This window comes from Carcharhinus amblyrhynchos, chromosome 2, assembly GCF_965287045.1.
Source record: "Carcharhinus amblyrhynchos chromosome 2, sCarAmb.v2.hapA, whole genome shotgun sequence".
In the NCBI taxonomy this organism is placed as follows: Eukaryota; Metazoa; Chordata; class Chondrichthyes; order Carcharhiniformes; family Carcharhinidae; genus Carcharhinus; species Carcharhinus amblyrhynchos.
Window position 1 is genome coordinate 111,563,889 of NC_137325.1, and position 24,155 is coordinate 111,588,043.

The 24,155-nt window shown below is 41.4% G+C and overlaps 1 protein-coding gene across 1 annotated transcript in view; it reads right to left on the reverse strand.

Annotated features, from left to right (window-relative positions):
• The window catches only part of dnajc1 (DnaJ (Hsp40) homolog, subfamily C, member 1), a 229,339-nt gene that overhangs the window by 122,237 nt on the left and 82,947 nt on the right, over positions 1 to 24,155 (reverse strand). Inside the window, exon 4 of the mRNA XM_080211116.1 lies at positions 8,052 to 8,217. Coding sequence (XP_080067242.1) covers positions 8,052 to 8,217 — 166 coding nt within the window. The remainder of the gene's footprint in view (positions 1 to 8,051; positions 8,218 to 24,155) is intronic.

The following is a 24,155-nucleotide window of genomic DNA, read 5'->3' on the forward strand; positions in this document are numbered from 1 at the left end:
CAAGTCACCTCTTGCTCTTCTAAGCACCAGTGGATAGAAGCCTAGCCTGCCTTCAAGTCCTTGGGATTACTAGTCTATCTTTGTATACTAGAAAATCACTGGTCATTGTCAGGTGTGTTCACTGTTCGAAATATGGTCTCAAGTTAGGACTATGTGGTATACACATTGGCCACCCTCCAATTAAAATTCTCTGATATGCTTATATTGTTCTTCTGACCTTTGAGCGAAATCTGTCATTAAACCATGCTCCTCAACTTCTTCCCACAAATTTAATATCACATTTTTCTGGATTCTCTTTTTCAATGTGTAAGTGATAATTAATTGTTGTGCTCTGCTGTTTCCACTGAATATATAGCTTAAGAGTGTCAAACTTCATCCATCTTAATTTAAACCTTTGAATCCTTGATTGCATCACAGTAAGTTCTTCAGAATTCAATAATGTAATTAAATGTTTATGGTCTGTTTTCTCATAATGGGAAGACTTAATTCAGCAAATTTTTCATGTGCCCATGTTACTGCTATTGCTTCCTTTTTCATTGCTTTATACCTGATAAAGTATTGTGCCCAATTTTGTAGAGGATGCATCAACTACTCTAGATCGTAACATGCTAATATCTACAATGACATCAACCACTCCTTGATTTTTTTCAAATGATTTATGATGTACTGTTTCCCAACTCTATTCATTATCTAGTAACAACTCATGTAATGGACCATTAAGCTAAGTTTTCTTTAAAGAGATTTTACCATTTGATTCACCATGTTCATGAACCTTTGTAATTCGGTGATGTTCCTTGGAGCTAGAAATTCCTTCATGACTCTGGTCTTCAGTGGATCAACCTTTATTCCTGATGCACTTACTATGTGACTAGGGAACTTGATTGCTGGCTGTGAAAATTCTCACTTACAGTTGTGTGTCAATACTGCCTCTTGTAGTCCTCTCAGCACTTCATTCACTATCAAGTCATGGTCAGCTTGAATGGACCCATGCGGCAAAGAATTATGTTTTAGCGTTCTAAAAGATTTGATACTATTGTTTGAAAGCTCTCTGGTGCTGATGTTATTCCAAAGCATAACTGTTAAAACAGGATTTTCCAAATGGTGTTATAATAGTTGAGAAAAGCTTGGGCTCCTCTTCTAGTGGCTATTTGCCAGAATCTATAGTCTAATTTAGAGACTATTGAGCTCTTTCCCAATTTTGTTACATTCTTATCTACTGATATTGTTGAATGGATTTCTCTTTTCAAAGTTTTATTCTGTTGCGCAAATTCTTATGGAACCCTTTGACTTCAGAATCAATACCATCACTGAACACCAACTTGTGGCTCTTTTACGGGTGAAATGATTTCTTGTCTTACAAAGATGTTACGAAGTAGAAAGAGTTGACAGCTTCAAGTTTTCAGGTGTCCAGATCACCAACAACCTGTGCTGGTCCCCCCATGCCGACACTATAGTTAAGGAAGCCCACCAACGTCTACATTTTCTCAGAAGACTAAGGAAATTTCGCACATCAGCTACAACTTTTACAGATGCATCATAGAAAGCATTCTTTCTAGTTATATCACAGCTTGATATGGCTCCTGCTCTGCCCAAGACCACAAGGGACTACAAAACGTCGTAAATGTAGCCCAATCCGTCACACAAATCAGCCTCCCTTCCATTGACTCTGTCTACATTTCCTGCTGCCTTGGCAAAGCAGTCAGAATAATTAAGGCCCCCCATGCACTCTGACACTCTCTCTTCCACCTTTTTCCATCGGGAAAAAGATACAAAAATCTGAGGTCATGTATCAACCGACTCAAGGACAGCTTCTTCCCTGCTGCTGTCAGACTTTTGAATGGACTTACCTTGCATTAAGTTGATCTTTGTCCACACCCTAGCTATGACTATAATACTACATTCTGCACTCTCTCGTTTTCTTCTCTATGAACGGTATGTTTTATCTGTACAGCACACGAGAAACAATGTTTTTCACTGTATGTTAATATATGCGACAATAATAAATCAATTCAAATCAAATCTTACCATTGAATCAATCTCTTACATTACCTTTGTAAGGAAGGTGGAACCATACTGGGTGTACATAAGAACATAAGAAATAGGAGCAGGAGTAGGCCATCTAGCCCTTTGAGCCTGCCCTGCCATTTAATAAGATCATGGCTGATCTGAAGTGAATCAGTTCCACTTACCCGCCTACTCCCCATAACCCTGAATTCCCTTATTGATCAGAAATCTATCCACCCGTGACAAACATATTCAACGAGGTAACCTCCACCACTTCAATGGGCAGAGAATTCCAGAGATTCACTACCCTCTGAGAGAAGAAGTTCCTCCTCAAGTCTGTTCTAAACTGCCCCTCCCTCCCTTATTTTGAGTCTGTGCCCTCTAGTTCTGGTTTCCTTTCTAAGTGGAAAGAATCTCTCTACCTCTACCCTATTTAGCCCCTTCGTTATCTTGTAAGTCTCTATTAGAATCCCCCTCAGCCTTCTAAACTCAAACGAGTACAGGCTCAATCTACTCAATCTCTCCTCATAAGCTAACCCCCTCATCGCCAGTATCAACCTGGTGAACCTTCTCTGTACTCCCTCCAAGGCCAATATATCCTATCCCAAATAAGAGGACAAAAATTGCACACAGTACTCTAGTTGTGGCCTCACCAGTACTTTGAACAGTTGCAGCAAGACCTCCCTGCTTTTATATTCTATCCCCCTCGTGATAAAGGACAACATTCCATTCGCCTTCTTGATCACCTGCTGCACCTGCAGACTGGGTTTTTACGATTTGTGCACAAGGACCCCCAGGTCCCTCTGCACAGTAGCATGCTGCAACTTTTCACCATTTAATATTCCATCCTACTATTATTTTTTCCGAAGTGGATAACCTCACATTTGTACATTTGCATCTGGGCTTAATGTTATAAAATATGCTGTTTTTAAACATTTCTAATCCTATAAACAACTCTGGAAATTTTGCTCCAAAGTCTCCTCTTTATTTCTTCTGTTCTGCAAATCTGATTCAATTCCATGCATGTCTTTCTGCTGAGTGAACAATTCTGATCTTGAATTACGTACGTATAGTACTTCAGTAATTCCTTTCTCTCTATGCTTTAAAGTAGCTGTTAAATATCTCAGAACCTTCAGCTCTGTTCCTCTTGATCAGTATAGTTTTTTGTAAGATGGTTGAAGAACTTTTGTTTAACCACAATTCAGTATCTTAAAGACCTGAAACTTCTGCTCCAGTATCTAATCTAAACCATGTCCTGTGACCTCCTACGAGGATCTCTGTACTCCAATACTTCCATTTTTTTAATCTCTCCTATGAAAAGTATCCCAATGTCTTGTGAATTGTTAACTTCATGGACTCTTTTTCCCTTTAAAACTTTTTCTGAATGTTCCGCTTATTTTTCTACCTCCCAAAAACACCCCATCTTTTTAGCACCAATTCTCGTACCCATGCCTTTCTCTTCCACACCAATGCTCATCTCAGCTGCTATCATTGTTTTCCATGCTACATGCATCTCCTTATCCCCATTTTCCCTTTTTTTAAACTACATTTTAGTAATTTAACAACTGGAAGAGGAGCCCAAGCTTCTCTCAACTATCATAACACCATTTGGAAGATCCTGTTTTAACAGTTATGGTTTGGAATAACATTGGAGGACGAATTCAACAAATTTGCATCCAGGTCGTCTCCTCTCTATTGGATTAGTTTTGCCTCCTGATCATGGCTTGCCTACTTTATTGAATCACCTTCACCAGTGTCATGTCTTCTGGGATTGTCAATTATCTGATAATGCATCATTCATTACTGCAACATCTCTTCTGTCGCAAATAAGTTTCTCTTCCAGATTACTGTGCCTTCAATCCTGAGCAAATTGGAACAAATCATTAATAAACGTGTTGATGTTTTCCCTGTGTTTTTGGGTAGTTTATTCAACTTTTCACATTCCATGATGGTGCTCCTGCAGAGACTGGAATACGTCTCTGATGCATCAATAACTTCAACATATGTGGCTTTAGCCTCATCGATCCCCAAGCTAACTAAAATGTTATCCATAACACTGCTGCATTACTTACTGCATGCAAAAGCGTGTTGACTTGCTCTTAATCACATTTCACTGCAAGACCCAATGCGGTGCAAAGTCGAATCTCTTGTACCACTTTGGCCATGCCTCAGCACAATTTAGGCGTGCAATTTTCTCAAAAGTATTCCAGTTGAGGTAGAGATTCTTTGGTGTTATCCTTTTACAGCTTGTCATCCTAAAATCATTTGTGTTGATGAGTTGGAGTAGTTTAAATAATGCTAAAGACTTTTAGTTGCAAACAATCTTGACTTAGTTGTGACATATTTACAGTTGAAAACTCTTCCTTCCATTCTGATTTCTTCTGTACTCTGAGTCAATTCCAACTATAACATCAAATACCATTGCAGTGAATAGAATTAGTTTAACATACTTTGTTATACAACACATACCACTTCCAAGATGCACTGCAGCAACCCACCAAGGCTTCTTCAATAGTATCTTGCAAACTGCAACCTCTACCATCCAAAAAGATGGGGGTAACAGAGCCGTGGAAACACCACCAGCTGTAAGTTCCCCTCTACTTCACCCCATCGTGATTTGGAACAGCCATTCCTTCACTGTTATTGGGTGAAAACCCTGAACTCCCCTCCTAACAGCACCGTGGAATACTTAAACCATATGGATTAAAGCTCACTACTTTCTCAAGGGAAATTAGAGACTTGTAATAAATGCTGGCCTTGCCAGCAACACCCACTTCCAAAGAGGGAATCAGGAAAAAAATCAGTTAAACAAACGTATCACACTTATTCAGTACTTCCTGCCATCATGTCATTTACACAGCATTTTTCTGCATTCCAGATTCAGAATGAGTCTATTACAAAAGGTGTACTAACAAATGATCATCACACTATTTCTACTCTAAATAAATGATGTGAAATTAACTTTCCCTCAAATGTCAGAGCAGCAGTTTAACTTTCACTCTTTCTTCCTATTCGGTGGCAACTCATATATATAATGCATATCAACAGTACCACCCTGGTAGTACCTTGCACAAGTTCACATGAGGGGGTCTGGTAACATTCGGCTGCATGCTACCTTACTGGGTGTATATAAGCATACTGCTTTTGTATTTAGGCTTAAATATTAAAGAACATGCTTTTTTTAGCTCCCCAACATCCCCTGATTGATCTTCACCATTCTTTATTTCTTCTGTTCTGCAAATTAGATTCAATCCTGCGCACATAGAATTGTAGATAAGTAGAAGGACAGGTCATATTGAAGAAGCATGGGGCTGCAGAAGGACTTGGACAGATTAGGAGAGTGAGCAAAGTAGTGGCAGATGAAATACAATGTGGAAAAGTGTGAGATTATGCACTGTGGAAGGAGGAATGGAGGCATAGATTATTTTCTAAATGAGGAAATCAGAAACACAAAGGGACTTGGGAGTCCTTGCTCAAGATTCTCTTAAGGTTAACGTAGAGGTTCAGTCGGCAGTTAGGAAGGCAAATGCAATGTTAACATTCATGTCGAGAGGGCGAGAATACAACAGCAGGGATGTACTTCTGAGGCTGTAAAAGGCTCTGGTCGGACCCCATTTAGAGTACTGTGAACAGCTTTGGCCTTTGTATCTAAGGAAGGATGTGCTGGCCTTGGAAAGGGTCCAGAGAAGGTTCATAAGAATGATCATAAGAAACACAGGTAGAGAAGGTTGTGAAGAAAGCTTACGGAATGCCAGCCTTTATAGGAAGGGGTATAGAGTATAAGAGCTGCCGTCTAATGCTTCAGTTGTACAGAACGTTGGTTAGGCCACATTTGGAGTACTGCGTCCAGTTCTGGTCACCTTACTACCGGAAGGACATGGAGACCCTGGAGAGGGTGCAGAGGAGGTTTACCAGGATGTTGCCTGGCATGGAAGGACTGAATTACGAGGAAAGGTTGGAGAAACTGGGGCTCTTCTCCTTAGAAAGATGGAGATTAAGGGGGGATCTGATAGAGGTGTATAAAGTAATGAAGGGAACAGATAGAGTCAACAGTGGTAGGCTTTTCCCTAGATTGGGGACAATTACGAGAGATCACGATCTAAGGGTGAGGGGGAGAAGTATAATTTGGATACTAGAGGGAGGTTTTTCACGCAGAGGGTCGTGGGGGTACGGAACGCGCTACCAAGTAAGGTGGTGGAGACAGGCACATTGGACTTGTTTAAGGTTTACTTAGATAGACACATGAGCGAAACAGGGATGGAGGGTTATAGCAGACGGTATTAAAAAGGGTCAGAGCCTCGGGACGACACTGGAAATGTAGTATTACATGTTAATGTTTTGTCTCTTTTAATCCACAGGTGTCGGTCCACCTTGTTGTCAAACAAGGGGCACGCACACGGTGGGTTGTGCGTGGGCTGCTCTTGGAGGTTTCAAGAGTGGCCTAGTACTTCGTGTCGTTGTGTGCCTAATCCTGGACCAGCAGACAGGCACCACAACAGCTCAGTGACTATCACTGCTAGCTGTGCAGATACATGGATTTGGGCCTGTGTCTGTGGGAGTTTGCGCATTCTCTCTGTGGTTGCGTGGGTTTCCCCTGGGTGCTCCGGTTTCCTCCCACACCCCAAAGATGTGCTCTTAGGCTGACTGGTGTACCAAATTGATCCTACACTATTCTCCCCTGAATCTGGCTACATTAGGGGTACCATTCACATACACACAGGGCAGGGTAGGTGTAGGAAAATGCTTTGTTGAAATGGCGGCGCGGGCTCGTTGGGCCGAAGGGCCTGTTTCCCGTGCTGGGTTGTTCTTTGTATCCCTGGAATGAAGAGCTTGCCATACGAGGAACGGTTGAGGACTCTGGGTCTGTACTCACTGGGGTTTAGAAAGATAGGGAGGGATCCTATTGAAACTTACAAGATACTACGAGGCCTGGATAGCGTGGAGAGGATGTTTCCACGAGTAGGAAAAGCTAGAACCAGAGGGCACAATCTCAAGCTAAAGGGACAATCCTTTAAAACAGAGATGACAAAGAATTTCTTCAGCCAGAGAGTGGTGAATCTGTAGAACTTTTTGCTCGCAGAAGGCTATGGAGCCAGGTTATCGAGTGTCTTTAAGACAGAGACAGATAGGCTCTTGATTAATAAGGGGATAAGAGGTTATGGGGAAGGGGGGGGGGGGGGGGGGAGGAGAAAAACATCAGCCATGATTGAATGGCAGAGCAGACTCGATGGGCCGAGTGACCTAATTCTGTTCCTGTGTCATGCCTTTCTGCTTAAAATTGAGCAGCTTGCATATCAAGCCTAATCCTGTTCTCACCCAACATTCCTATGCAATCCTAGCTTTGGTTTCCAAATACAAATCAGAAGTAGGTCCCTGCCACTTTTCCACTCATTCTACACCTCCCCGCCACCCCCCAAAATCCCATCACAGCAGAGAAGCAGGTACGGTACCTTCTCGCCTGAATCAGTATACATTGGGCGCGATCTTACCGCCCGTTCACGCCACCCTTCCACTGCAGTGAAGACAGAATTTGGCGACAAGCCAAATCTCCATTCGCTGCTGTGGGGTGGGAAAATCCTGCTGCCTTGAACAATCAGAAAATTCTGGCCTTAGTGTTAAAATGTTAACCGCTCTATAAGACCTTTCTGAATCCACAGCGTTTTGTAATATTTTAGGTTAAGCTGAATAGTTTTCATTCTCCATTTTACACATAATTTTTCTCTACCTCCATCAGTTCAAAATAATGCAACTGATCAGTCCGTGACATATAAAAACAAACACAAATGTATACATATTCCTACTAAAAATCAAGGTCAACAAAATAAGCAATACCAGAAACAAGTTTGTAAATCTACAATATGCTATGATGTATAACAAACAAACATATAAACTTGTATGAGTTTTTAAACAAAGGGACACTAATATGGAGATTGTTAAGGTGATGGTTTACAAATGCAGATTTATTATTCTTTCAAATTTTTTTTTGGAAAAGTCTAATATTTTTTCCTCAAGACAGCATGCTCTGTCCTGCATCCACATAAACTTACCAGTTGTTTCTCAAAGTAAATTGACCAAACCACAGCATAATGTCCCACAGTCAGAATAATGAAAAGCAACAGTGAGAGTTCCACGTTACTCATCTTTCTCACTCTCCGGTAGTAGAAAACAGGCTGTCGCCAATCCGGCAGGCCATTTTCCAAAACTTCATTGTATCTGCAAACAAGGAATAAATATACAATCTAAATACTTGAAAAGGTTGATGCAGAGAATCATGGACTTAAAAATATTCACTTGTCCAGAACATTTCGTAATTTGTGACAATTGCTTAATACTCAAGTTTTGAGAGTTACACTTTGAATTTTATCCAAGAATTTTTTAAAAAACTGCTCTGCAAGCTGTCTTTAATCCAACAAAAAGTTGCCCTGTGGAAGCAATAATCTAGTTACGCTATGTATTATTTCTGTGCATCTTAATAGCTGCATTTAAAGCGAGTTTTACAAATTGCCAGTTATAAAAGAAAATCACATCAATTTCATGCAAAACATCCTCAACACATTTAATTCACAAGTGAAAAATGCCCCATAATTCAAGCATTACGTGCAAAAGAGAACCAAAATAGAGACGCCTCTGATCTCTGGATATACTGTTACATAAGCAAAAACAGAAAATTTTAACTTAAGCCGTAGCATGTGAATGTGCTGTTCCATAGTCAACGAGTACTTGCTCTTCTTGTTAAGTCCCAGATTCATGTGGATGACTATTGTTAAAATGAGTTTGCAACTCCTGATCATGCCCATGTACCTCCTAGTGGCTAGATGAAGAGCAGCACTACTTAATATCTTGGAGGAAATCACCTAATGCCTTTTAGTCCAGGATGATTGGGCATCCTAAAGTGCATTTTTTAAAAAAGAAATCTGATTCTGAATATTCAGGGTAGATATTATTACGAGCAGATTTCCCGTGACAATTGTTCAAGGCGAGTCTTTGAGTATCTGCTATTTCATTACCAGCACAGATGCAACAATGCATTGCAATATAATTCATTACTCTTGTACTTAGGCAAAATCATTCTCCTGTTGGTCAGACACAATTGCCTTTAACAAATCTGCACCATCTTTTATTTATTAACCCGCATTTTTCACCAAGCGTCAAGGATCTTGAACCAGATTAATGTCTCAAAGTTACTGAAACAACAATAAGCTGATTGGTCTACATTTGCCACGTGTATCCCTCTGCCTTTTCTTTCAAACGGGGTCATCTGCAATCCTCATTTCTTTTGGCACTCATGGAGGACTATAAAACTGATAGATACTTGGCAAATTTCACCTTCACTTCCATCAGCAACATAAGACGCATCCCATTTGGGCTGGATGACTTTTAAACTATTAAGTGCTGCTTCTTTATTTATCATGTCCAATTTCTCTCCTATACTGTGAGTTGGGCAGGATCCTTGCTCTTTCATCAAGACAGGGTACTCCACTATAAAGGGATACACAAACAAAACTGGAAGAACATTGACAGGAGATGTGATGGAACAAAAAAGACCCAATTACATTTCTCAGCGTAGTCTATAGCCCACTAACTAGTGAGAAAGATGTAGATGTACAACTTGGCAAGAAAATTACAGTGAGGTTCAAGAATCAGAGTAATTACAACAAGGGGTTTTAACTATCCAAATATAAACTTTAGGAAAGGTGTGATGGCAATAGAATGTAGAAAAGATTTACAAAAATGGTTCCAGGAATGAGAAACAAAAAAAAGAAAATGCTGGAAAATCTCAGCAGGTCTGATAGCATTGTGTGAGAGAATACAGCCAACTTGGAATGAAATGTCAGCTCTATTCTCTCTCCACAGATGCTGTCACACTTGCTGAGATTTTCCAACATTTTCTGTTTTTGTTTCAGATTCCAGCATCTGCATCCTTTACCCAGGATTGAGGGTCTCAGTTACATGGATAGATTTAAGAGGATGGAGCTGTTTTCCTTGAAGAAGAGAAGATTGAGGGGAGATTTGATAAAGGTATACAGAATCAGGAGCGGTCTGGGCAGAATAGATAGGTATGATGGAGGGATCGAGAGCTGGAGGGCACAGGTTTCAGGTAATTGTCAAAAGAAGCAACAGTGACATGAGGAAAATCCTTTTCACAGCAAGTAGGTGGGATTTGGAATGCACTGCCCGAGTATTTGGTGGAAATATGTTCAATCAAGGTACTCAAGAGGGAATTGGATTCCTATCCGAGATGAAAGATGAAACGTAGGAAGGCTGGTGAGTGGCACGAGGTAAATTGCTCCTTCAGAGTACTAAGGAATAGACTCAATGGGTCAAATGGCTTCCCTTCTGTACTGTAGCCATTCCACAATACTCTTGGTTGGGACAGTCATAGTGCAAAGAGCAGAGAGGAGCAAATGGCCCTAAAGTGTGTTCAGGAGAATTTTCTATATCAGTACATCTCCAGTCCAGTGAGAAAGGAGGTTTTGCTGGACTTGTTTCGTGGGAATGAGATGAGCAAAGTGGGTTACATTGTAAGGAAAAGTTGGAGAGGTTTGGTTTGTGTAGACAGTTTAGACGGAAAAAAGGCAAATTGATCAAAAATTTCCCGAGGGACATTGGCAGGGTGGATATGGTGTTTCCTCTTGTTGCCGAGTCTAGAGATAGGAGTCACTGTTTAAAAATGGGGGGGTGGGGGGTCACTCATTTAAGACGGAGATGAGAATTTTTTCTATCAAAGCGCCATGAGTCTTTGGAGCTCACTTCCTCAAAAAGGCAGTGGAAGCAGAATTTTTGAATATTAAGGCAGAGCCAGATAGATTTTTGATTAACAAAATGGTGAAAGTTTAATCAGGGAGGGTGGAAAGAGAGGCAGGAAGATGGGGATTCTGCAAGTGTTTTACAATACTTTGCAAGTGCTTTCCAAGAAGGATTGGAAATTGTGCAGTAGAAAACAGGAAAAGCATAATCAAAGACTTCAAGAAGTTTCAGAAAAAGGAATGAAGAGGTACCAAGGCAAAGTGGCTCCGAAAATGAAGATGTTGAATAAATGACCAACAGTAGTAGAATCACAGAAGTGAGAGGGGCCATTTGGCCCATAATGTTTGTGCTGACTTGTGTCCTTTCCCTGCAAATCTGCACATTTTTCATTTTCAGATAATAACCCAATTCCCTCTTGAATGCCTGGATTGGCCCTGTCTTCATCACACTCTCAAACAGTTCAGACCAGAGCCTAACTTCTTGCTGCATGAAGAAGATTTTCTTCACAGCCTGCCTCATGGTACCATGGGCCCGGGTTCAAATCCATTTTTGGGTGCCTGTCCTGCGTGGAGTTTGAATGTTCTCCCCATGGGTTTCCTCCACGTGCTCTGGTTTTCTCCACAGTCTAAAGATGTGCTGTTTAGGTGGATTGGCCATGCTAAATTGTCCCTTAGTGTCCCGAGATGTGTATGTTAGGGGGATTTGTGAGGTAAATGCATGGGGTAACAGGGATAGAGTGGGGGATGGGCTTGCTCCGTCAGAGAATGGCCTCGTTCTGCAGTGTAGGGATTCTATGATTGTAATGTATTTTGGAATGTTTAGAGGCTGTGAAGGGCTCTATACAAAGTCAAGCCTTTTCTCCAGCTTTACTGGCTGAAAATTCCAGCTTTTGAAAACAATACTTCAGCAAGAACCTAAAGTCCCAATCACACAGCATGTGTTTTGAAAGCCTTCTCTTACTCATGAGCAAAAATGGCACCTTGAGTTGCTGAGCTTTTGGCAGAACTTTAGATTCAGAGTTATAGAGTTTGAAGTGAGACCCTTCGGCCCATCATGTCTGTGCCAGCCATCAAGCATCTATCTATTCTAATCATTTTCCAGCGTTTGATCTGCGACCTTCTCTACTATGGCATTTTTGGTGTTCAACTAAATGCTTCTTAAATGTTGAGATCAGATTTCACTTTCTGCCATGGCGGGATTCAAACCCAGATCACCGAAAAATTATCCTGGGTCGCTGGATTACTGGCCCCTTGAAAACACCATTACGGTTTTGGGCAGAAGCATGGTTTTGCATAAGGGAGATCCTGTTTCACTAATTCAATTCAATTTTTTGAGTAGTTGACAAAAACGATTGACGAGGGAAGTGCTGTGAATGCTGTCTACATGAACTTTAACAAAGCATTTGATGGGCTGGTGCAAAAGATTAAATCTCACAGGATCAAGGGTGAACTAGCTAGATAGATTCAGAACTGGCTTGACCATAGATGACAGAGGGTAGCAGCAGGAGGGTGTTTTTCTGAATGGAGATCTGTAACTAATGGTGCTCATGATGTGGATATGCCGGCGTTGGACTGGGGTAAACACAGTAAAAAGTCTGACAACATCAGGTTAGCCATGGTCTGAGAGCTAGATGGCCTACTCCTGCTCCTATTTCTTATGTTCTTATTATGTAAGTCCAACCGATTTATTTGATAGTACACTCACTGATAGTGAACTCACCTGATGAAGGGACTAACCCCGAAAGCCAGTGAGTGTACTATCAAATAAATCGGTTGGACTTAAACCTGGTGTTGTCAGACTTTTTACGAGTGGTGGTCCACAGGGATCAGTGCTGGGACTTCTGCTGTTTGTAATATATAATTAGCAAGTTTGTGGATGATACCAAGATTGGCAGAGTTGTGGATAGGGATAAAGATTGCCAGAGAATACAACAAGGTATAGATAGACTGGAAAATTGGACGGAGATATGGCAGATAGAACACAGAACACAAAACTACAGCACAAACAGGCCCTTCCACCCACAAGTTGCGCCGAACATATCTCCACCAACTAGGCTAACCTATAACCCTCTATCTTACTACGTCCCATGTACTCATCCAAAAGTCTCTTAAAATTCCATATCGAATCTGCCTCCACCACCATCGCTGGTAGCCCATTCCACGCACCCACCACTCAGTGAAAAACTTACCCCTGATATCTCCTTTGTACCTACTCCCCAGCACCCTAAACCTGTGTCCTCTTGTGGCAGCCATTTCAGCCCAGGGAAAAAGCCTCAGAATCCACTCGATCAATACCTCTCAACATCTTATACACCTCTATCAGGTCACCTCTCATCCTTTGTCTCTCTAAGGAGAAAAGACCAAGCTCTCTCAACCTATCCTCATAAGGCGTGCCACCCAATACAAGCAACATCCTTGTAAATCTCCTCTGCACGCTTCCAATGGCTTCCACATCCTTCCTGTAATGAGGCGACCAGAGCTGAGCTGCAGCATTATCTCCTGAATCCTAAACTCAATTCCTTGATTGATGAAGGCCAGTACACCATACGCCTTCTTAACCACATCCTCTACCTGCGAAGCTGATTTGAGAGTCCTACGAACCTGGACCCCAAGATCCTTCTGATCTTCTAAACTGCTAAAAGTCTTACCCATAATATTATATTCCTTCATCCTATCTGACCTACCAAAATAAACCACCACACACTTATCCAGGTTGAAGTCCATCTGCCACTTCTCCGCCCAGTCTTGCATCCTATCTATGGCTCGTTGCAACTTCTGACATCCCTCCAAACTATCCACAACACTCCAACCTTTGTGTCATCGGCAAACTTACCAACCTATCCCTCCACTTCCTCATCCAGGTCATTTATAAAAATCACAAAAAGCAAAGGTACCAGATGAAATTTAATCCAGACAAATGCAAGGTGATGCATTTTGGTGGGAGCTATAAAATAAATGGCAGAACTATCAAGAGCACAGACACACAAAGATCTGAGAACACAGGTTCGCAGATTCTTAGAAGTGGCAGCACAGGTGGAAAAGGTGACTGCCTTCATTGGATGGAGCATCAAGTATGAAAGTTGGTAAATTATGTTACAGTTGTATAAAATATTGGTTAAGCCACATTTGGAATACCGTGTCCAATTCTGGTCACCACACCACCAGAAGGACAAGGAGGCTTTGGAGAGAGTACAGAATAGGTTTACCAGGACGTTGCCTAGTGTGGAGGGTATTAGCTATGAGGACAGATTGAATAAACTGGGATTGTTCTCCCTGGAAAGACAGAGGCTGAGGGGCAACCTGATAGAAGTTTATAAAATTATGAGGGGTAGATAGATAGGGTGAACAGTTGGAAGCTTTTTCCCAGGGAAGAAATGACATTTAAAGAAGGGCACAAGTTCAAGATAAGGGGAGAAAGGTTCAGTGGAGGTGTGCAGATTAAGTTTTTTTTAACATAGAGCATTATGGGGGTCTGGAATTGACTGCCAAGTGAGGTGGTTAAGCAGTTACATTAGCCACATGTAAGACTTATCATGATAGACACATGAACAAACAGAAGAGAGGGATATAAGTGATAAACAGGTAAACGTGAGCGGCTTGGAGGACCGAAAGGCCTATTCCTGTGCTTTACTGTTCTGCATTCTTTATTAGTGGGCAAAGCCGGCATTTATCTGCCTGCTCCTAATTATCCTCAAATAGATGGTGGTGAACCACCTTCGTTAACCCTGCAATACAGGCAGTATCAGTATTCCTCCAGTGATATTAGGTAGGAGAGTTCCAAGATTTTGAACCAGCAGAGATAAAAGATCATTGATATATTTCCAAGTCAGGATGGTACGTGATTGGAGACAGTCATGTTCTCATGTGCCTCTTGCCTTGGTTCTTTTAAGTTGTACAGGTTGTAGATTTGGGAGGTACTGTTGAAGAAAGTTCGGCAAGTTACAGCTGTGCATCTTGCAGATAGCACACACTGTAGCTACACTGCACTAGCATTGAACATTTTGATGGTGGGCAAGTGTGATCAAACAGGCTGCTTTGTCCTGGACAATACTGAACTTCAACTTTTGTCAGAGCTGAATTCCCCCAGGCAAGTGAAGTCTATCCTATTACACATCTGACTTGTGCCTTGTACATGGCTTCAGGGAGTCAGGAGAAGAGTCTCTTGCCACAGAAAACTAGTTCTCTGACCTGGTCTTGTAGCAACAATGTGTGGCTAATCTGATTGATTTTCTGATCAATGATTATTTCCTGCCATTAAAACACCAAAACTTCGAGGGGATCACAATGTCACATCAACAGGGGGCAGAGTCAAAACTTGGGACTTCTTACACTCTGTCAAGTCAGCTCGCGGCCTCAGTATCTGGTCTCCTTACTCGAGGAAAGATATTTGGAAGTTGAAAGCAAAGAATGTTCACTGGACTGATTATTGTGATGAGGGGATAATTATGAGGAAGAAAAATTGAGCAGGGTAGGCCAAATTTCATAGATTTATAATGACCTCAGTGAAACACAAAATACTTAAAGGGCTTGTTATGGTTAATGCTTGAGGGACTGCTGCTCCAGTTTTGGAAATTTAGAACTCGGAATCACAGTCTCATTAAAGGATTGGTCGCTTAGGATCAAGATGAGGAATCATTTCTTCACGCAAAGGATTGCAGATAGAATTATCTAACCCGGAGGATTGTGAATGTTCGGTTGCATTGATCAATAAATTTTTGGATACCAAGGGCATTAAAGGGATATGGGGATAGGTTGGAAAGGTGGAGCTAAATCAGAAAATCTGCCTATTCCCGTTCCTATTTCTTATACATGCTGAGGAAAGATATAGACTCTCTTTTGTTGGAGATGTCATTACCAATCATGTGTGGAAATGGTCATTACTGAGCATGTGTGGCATTAGTGGTACTTACAACTCATCAAAGCAAGTCTGGATGTTGTTCAGGTTTTGTGATCATCCCCACTTGCGATATTTTCTTACAGGGAGAGCTACTGATTCATGCTGTTTATGACTACGGCCAATGGAAATTTTCTCTCCTAATTTCCACCAACTTCAATTTTACCAGGACTCCTGTTGCCACACTTGGTCCAATTTTGCCTTGACGGTAAAGACAGTCACACTCATCTCACCTCTGAAGTTCAACTTCCTTGACCATGTTGAACTAAGGCTATAATGAAATCTGGAGCCAAGTGGCCATGGCAGAATCCAAAGAGTACTGGTAAGCAGATGGATGGTGAGTGACACTTGGTAGCACTCTATGACACCTTCTACCACTTTTCTGATGATTGAGAGTAGGCTGATAAAGGGGAACATAACTGTCTGGAGTAGATTTGGTGGGCAATTGGGCAAAATTCCAAATTGTCCAGTAGACATAATTGTTGCAACTTCACTGGAACAAACTTGGCTCTATAGCCAACATTTTGTCGGACCTCATAACCATTGCTACATTCAATTAGCTCATCATGTTAGGTGAATTAAACTGGCCATTTGCAGCATATGTAATGATGGGGTCTTTGAAAAAGGCAGATATTGATCACTTAGCATTTCTGGTTGGCAAGGGCTGCAAACTCATTACCCTTATCTTTTGCACTTGCATGCTGTGCTCTGTTATCAGGGGATGGGATGATCATGGAGCCACCTCCTCCCATTAGTTGTTTAATGATCTAATACCATTCACGACTGGACATGGCAGAACTGCCAAGCTCTAATCAGACCTGCTGGCTTTGGGAATTGCCATGGTCTGAGTATGGGATCCTGCTTCCACTGTTTAGTGCACATATTTTATGTTGTAACTTCAAGTTGGACATCTCTTTTTCCAGGTACACTGAGTGTTTCCTACTCGCATGCTTTCCTATATTCTTTATTGAAACCAGGATTGGTCCTTTGGCTTGGCAATGAATGTAGAGTGCAGAATATGCCAGACACGAAGTTACAGGTTGCACTGGAATACAATTCTGATGCTGCCGAGAACCCATTGAGCCTCAAAAATACCCAGTTTCAAGCTGCTATATCTCTTCTGAATCAATTCCATTTAGAACGGGGCTAATTATGAATGATGCAATGTTAGTGTTGGAAATTCTGAAGGGATGGAACAAAGTAGTTGTCTTAAATAGTTGAGACACCTAAATAAAGGGCCAGAGATACAAGATTAAGTTGGAAGAGTTTCAGAATAGGAAGAAATAAACTTATTTGCAGAGAATTATGCAGCTAAGGGCAATAGCTTAGATAGAAATGTTAACATTAAATCTGGCAGATAGACGAAAGAAAAAGGAATAATGGGTGATTAGAGTAGGGTATTCTTAAGTGATTATTTGCACAATTGGAGAACTAATGGATTAATTATGCCAAATAACCTTATTTTCAAGTTGTAACTTTCATGTATGTCATAAGAACATAAGAAACAGGAGCAGGAGTATGCCATCTAGCCCTTCGAGCCTGCCCCGCCATTCAATAAGATCATGGCTGATCTGAAGTGGATCACTTCCACTTTCCCACTTTCTCCCCATGACCCTTCATTCCCTCGTCTATCAGAAACCTGTCTACCTGTGACTTAAATATATTCAGCGAGGTAGCCACCACCACTTCAACGGGCAGAGAATTCCAGAGATTCACCACCCTTTGAGTGAAGAAGTTCCTCCTCAACTCCGATCTAAACTGCACCCCCCCCCCCCAATCTTGAGGCTGTGCCCTCTAGTCCTGCTGTCCTTTCTAAGCAGGAAGAATCTCTCTACCTCTACCCTATCTATCCCCTTCATTATCTTAAACGTCTCTATAAGATCCCCCCTCAGCCTTCTAAACTCCAACAAGTACAGACCCAGTCTATTCAGTCTCTCTTCATAGGCTAACCCCCTCATCTCTAGTATCAGCCTAGTGAACCTTCTCTGCACTCCCTCCAAGGCCAATATATCCTTCCGCAAGTGGGGGGTGACCAAAACTGCACACAGTACTCCAGCTGCGGCCTCACCGGTACCCTGTACAGTTGCAGCAAGACCTCCCTGCTTTTATATTCTATTCCCCTCGCTATAAAGGCCAACATTCCATTCGCCTTCTTGATCACCTGCTGCACCTGCAGACTGGGTTTTTGTGATTCGTGCACAAGGACCCCCAGGTCCCTCTGCACCATAGCATGCTGCAGCTTTTCGCCTTTTAAATAATAATCCCTCCTACTATTATTTCTAACAAAGTGGATAACCTCACACTTGCCAACATTGTACTCCATCTGCCAGGTCCTTGCCCACTCACTTAGCCTATCCAGATCTCTCTGCAGACTTTCCACACCTTCCACACAATTTGCTTTTCCACTCATCTTCGTGTCACCCTACACTCAGCCCCCTCCTCCAGATCATCTATGTAAATGGTAAACAGTTGAGGCCCCAGCACTGATCCCTGCGGCACTCCACAAGTCACCAACTGCCAACCAGAATAACACCCATTGATTCCAACTCTCTGCTTCCTATTAGACAGCCAATCCTCTATCCACGCTAACACCTTACCCCCAACTCCGTGCACCCTAACCTTTTGCAGCAACCTTTTGTGAGGCACCTTATCAAATGCGTTCTGGAAATCTAAAAACACCACATCCACTGGTTCCCCTCTGTCTACCGCACTAGTCACATCCTCATAGAAATCCAATAAATTCATTAAACACGACTTCCCCTTAACGAATCCATGCTGCGTCTGCTTGATCAAACCATTCTTTTCTAGGTGCCTCGCTATTTCTTCTTTGACGACGGATTCTAGCATTTTTCCAACTACAGACATTAAACTAACCGGCCTATAATTCCCTGCCTTTTGTCTGCTACCTTTTTTAAACAGCGGCATAACATTAGCCGTTTTCCATTCACGTCATGAAAGCTTTCACTAAAACTGGCCCAGCTTTAGAGTCAGCACTCAGCTTTTTTGAGCCAAAATATCTTTCTTAGAGTCTTAAGCTGCATTTTCAATGTGCTGATCAAAACATTGTTTTCTTTGTTTTTTTGGTGGTGTGGGGAAAGAGGGGGAAGACAAAGCCTTGCATAGTGGGAAGAGGGAAATAAATAAAAATGGTAGCTAAACAAAAGATCCAGGTATCATTGTACTTCATGACTTTTTTAACACTGTGAAATTGAAATGTTACAGACAGTGTGAGCAACTTTATCAAGTAACACTCGTAAAACTAAATGGGCAGTTTAAACAATAAAGGGAGGAAACAATATTTAAAACAGAAGTGGATTCACATAGCCTTTCAGCACAGCAGCACATCTACTAACAATCCAAAAATATGTCCTGTTCAAAACAACTTGACAGAAAATCTGTACATGTAGTGAAACTCAAATATATAGAATCACATATAGGAAATTTCCTAGGCTCTCGACTGAGGCTTCTGCAAAACAAAAAGGGAAAATAATATAAGCACGCCAACTAAAGCAGTTTACATGCCAATGTTTAACTCTAACTCTCTACCACCACCCAACCCAAGTAAACAACTGCAGCACTTTTGCTCCTTTAAACATATTAGCAGACTGCCCACTCCCAAGAAAAATTGCAAGCAACATACCAAGCTTCAACATATAAGCCAAAACCATCTTTTCACTTACTGCATTTCCAGCAGTTTCTGATTATCCTTGGGTATTTTGTAGGATGTGTAGAATTAGTATTAAATTAGCTATGCTGTGCACCAGTACAAAATGTCCAAGTATAATTACTGTAAAATTAGCTGTTCAAGTAGAATCTGGGAGGCGATTCCAGCCAGGCACACAGTCAAGAAATAATTGACAGCAATCAATGTTGTCACCAGTGGTAAGCAGAACAAGCTGCATCAGAAATCAATTATATAATCCAAAAGCAGTTCTAAAAGGTGTTGATAACATTTTGAAAATGAAATCACAAAATAAGGTTTTACCTACGCTGGCTGGAGTGTGCCCAAAATGCTGTCAATTGATAGATTTGCAGTCTGTATCTGAAATGCATTTTTGGCTCCACATCATTAAGTAATCCAAAGGTTTCCCAGAATATTTTTTATAAGCATTGCCATCTGTATTCAGTTAACACATTCATTTTTAATAGAGCTTTTACTACTACTTTACAATAATAAAAACAAGCCTCCCCAATGGCTCAGCATTATTATTCAGGAAGTATCTGAGCCATTGTGACTAAAAAGGTTTTTGGAATGAGAAGTTTAAAAATGAGGCCTAGTCTGTCCTCTCAGCACACTGACATTGACCATGACATTGTTAAAAAACAGAGCAGGCAATGTACAAGCCAATACTTATCCCTTAACCAAAATCAATTTTAAAAATCTAATCATTGTCTCATTGCCATTTTTGGACTCTTGCTGTGTATAAATTAACTGTTAGTTTCTCGTGCAACTTCAATGATGCCGCTTCAAAAAGCGATTCTTTGGTTATGAAATACTTCCGGACATTCTGAAGTTGTGTAAAAGAAAATGTTATTCCTTCCTTTGCCTACTCAATCAAGGTCTATATTTAGTCAACTGATCTTGCCAATGGCAGATGTGTTAAAGTTGTCTGCAGTACCGCTGTGTTAGGAGTGGAAAGTTAGTCAGGGCTCCCACTGCTATTCATTATCTAATGTGCATTTTCAACAGGGATTGCATGTGCGCATCAAATTAAGTAGGAGCAGGCTCGGCCTTATGCCTGCCAACACCAGCTGACAAGACTCAACTGGAATAGGATCAAAGAATGAAACTGAGAATAGTGCAGCACAAGAGGAAGTGGACATTAGCCCATTCAGCCTGTTCCAGCTCTTTCAAGAACAATCCAGTTAGTCGCATTTCCCTGCACTTTTCCCCATATCCCTGCACCTCAACCCTGACTAAGTGGACTGGTTATCAAGAGGGCAATTGTTGGTTGTACAGTTGTAACCAACAAAGAGTCAACTCCTCCAGCTGGAAGAAAAATTTGACTAAGCACTGAATAGATTTTAATAGTTAAATACATATTTTCACTACAAAACAATACGTTAAAAAATCCAACTTTTAATTTGAAAAAGAAAATTTTAAAAGTGAGTTCATGCACTAAAAGAACAAACTTTGCAGTATGTCAATATTTTCTGCAACACAAAATAAAGCGACTTGAGTCTCAAGAGTGAGTCTGGGGAATCAATAATGGGAAATAAAGACATGGATGGAGTGTTGATTAGATATTTTGTGGTCTTCACTGTTAAACACACAAATAATAGCCCAGAAATACCTGTAAATGAAGAGATGAAAGATGGGGGGGCAGGGTCAGGATGATGAAGAGAAAGTGGTGAGAAGTTTAAAACCATTCACAGAATCGGAATCGTTACTGTGCAGAGGCGGCCATTTGGCCCATTGTGTCTGCACCAGCTCTCCAAATGAGCATTTTGACAATACAATTCTCCTTTCTTTTCCCAGTAGCCCTGCGCATTCAAATAATCATTGTTTCTAATAAGATCATTTAACGTTCCCTTGAATGCCTCAATAAAACACGCCTCCAAGCAGTGCTTGCCACACTTTCAAGCAGTGCTTTCCAGACCCAAACCACTGTGTGAAAATGTCAATTCTTACATTTATATTTGCTTCTTCTGCAAATCACTTTAAATCAAGTTTATTTCTCAGAATCACAAGTAGGCTTAAATTAACACTGCAATGAAATTTCTGTGAAAATCCCTTAGGTGCCTGTTTGGGTACAGAGGGAAAATTTAGTATGGCCAATGCAGCTAACCAGCATATCTTTTGGGCTTTGGAAGAAAACTGGAGCATCGCGCAGGCACGGGAGAATGCGCAGACTCAGCATATACAGTGACCCTGGGAATTAAACCAGGGTCCCTGGCACCATGAGGTAGGGGTGCTAACCACTGTGCCACCTTGTTGATCCTTGTCTGAGCAGGAACAGTTCCTTCTCATCTGCGTCCAGCCTCCTCAGGGTTTTGAACACTCCTATCAAATCTCCTCCTCTCCAATGAGAGCAGTCTTAGATTGGAGAAATTATCTCCATAACTGATGTTGCTCATACCTGGAACTATTTTTGTAAAGCTATTCTGCATTCTCTCCAATGCATCCACATCCTTCCTAAGTGTGGCACCCAGAACTGTACAGTATTCCAGCTGAAGTCTAACTCTCAACACATCGTCCTTGTTCTTGTACTCTATACCCAATTAATAAAGCTAAGGATACTGTATGCTTTAATAACTGCTCATTCCATCTATCCTGACACGTTCAATGACTTTTGCACATATACACCCTCTGCTCCAGATGCACTCTTTAGAGTCATACACTTTGCTTTATATCATCTCCCTATGTTCTTCCTACCAATATGAATCACCTCACACTTCTCCACATTGAACTTCATCTGCCACCCATCTGCCCACTCCACCAACTTGTTTCATGTTCTTACAATCACCAGAGCGAGGGTACTGAGTAAACTACTGGAACCAAAGGCTGACAAGTCATGAGGACCTCGCTGACTTTAAGAAGTGGTTGCAGACAAAGGTTTTTAAAATTGCTTTTCATTTTGCAAAATTCCCTTGATTCTGGAAAGGTCCCATCAGATTGGAAAATAGCCAATGCTACTCCTCTATTCAAGAGAGAAAGGAGGCAGAATACAGCTGACAACAGGCCAGTTAACCTGTCATCTGTCATGGAAAATGCTAAAATCAATTTAAAGAAGGTTATTGCAGGACTCTTAAGAAAATGTTAATGTAATTAGGCAGAGTCAACATGATTTTGTGAAAAGGGAGTCATATATGATTAATTTATTAAGAGTTTGTTGAGGGAGTAACAAATAAGGTGGATAAAGCGTGTTATGATCCTTGGTCAGACCTAATAGTTGCTGGTGAGATCGAGTTAATTTCCAATAACTTTTTTTAAGTAAAGTTTGAGATTTCAGACACAGTGAAGATAGATACAAAATTCCATGGGTTTTGAGCAAACAAAAATTAACTTTACTATACAAGGTTAAGAAGATAAAACAATTAACTATATTTTATACCCTAACATTTAAGATAATGATAAGGCACCAGTGAATTATCAAGCCCATTGTGATCAAAGACGCCACAAAAATGGATTCTATGGATTTCTCAACAACCCCCACCCAGACTTAGTCACACTGAGTCAATCAATCTCACTGAAACCCCATCTTTCTTGTCAGAGTTTGCAATTTCCCCTTCAAAGATCTCACTTTGGAATTCTCTCTAAACATTGCTTCAACTTGGATGGCTTAAATGAGGGCCAAACTCACACTGTTTCAATTTTGCCTTCTTAAGATTTCAATCCCCTGAATTCCTGAGTACATTCAACCATCATCTCACAAACAAACACAACTGCAGCTCTTTGGCCACATCAAGCATAACACTACTGCTCCAAAGTGGTAGTTCGGCCCCAGTGGCCCTCCTTACTCAACATAGAACATAGAACATAGAACATTACAGCGCGGAACAGGCCCTTCGGCCCACAATGTTGCGCCGACCAGTCTTATTTTTAAAAAAAAACATTGACCCACTAATCTAAACCAATCCCTTTTCGTCCATAAACCTATCCACAGATCTCTTAAACGCCCCCTAGGCGCATTTACAACTGCAGCAGGCAGGGCATTCCAGTCCCTCACCACCCTCTGGGTAAAGAACCTGCCCCTGACATCCGTCCTATAACTACCCCCCCTTAATTTAAAGCCATGCCCCCTCGTGCTAGATTTCTCCATCCGAGGAAACAGGCTATCACCATCCACCCTATCTAAACCTCTAATCATCTTATATGTTTCTATAAGATCCCCTCTTAGCCGCCTTCTTTCCAGTGAAAACAACCCCAAATCCCTCAGTCTCTCCTCATAGGACCTCCCCTGCATACCAGGCAACATCCTGGTAAACCTCCTCTGCACCCTCTCCAAAGCCTCCACATCCTTCCTGTAATGTGGGGACCAGAACTGCACACAGTACTCCAAGTGCGGCCGCACCAGAGTTGTGTACAGTTGCAACATGACGCTGCGACTCCTAAATTCAATCCCCCTACCAATAAACGCCAAGACACCGTACGCCTTCTTAACAACCTTATCTACTTGATTCCCAACTTTCAGGGATCTATGTACACATACACCTAGATCCCTCTGCTCCTCCACTCTATTCAAAGTCCTCCCGTTAGCCCTATAGGTTAGCTATTTGTCCTCTTTTCTCTAACTGAGCCTGTTTTTCTGCTCCTTTCCTTTTTCTCTTAACTGGAACCTGTTTCTGTCCTGTGTCTTTGTCCATTATCTGGGGTACCTGCTGGTTGACAGACTCAAGCTGAATGTTCACTGACCTTTGGACTTATCCGGTGACCTATCCAAACGTTTAAAGAGGGTCCCAACCTTGTTATTGGCAGGAACAAACATAATAAGCAGTGGAACAACGATGAAAAGGAATTTCTTCTCTCAGAGGGTATTAAGTGTTAAGGAGCTAACACAAGAAAGTGG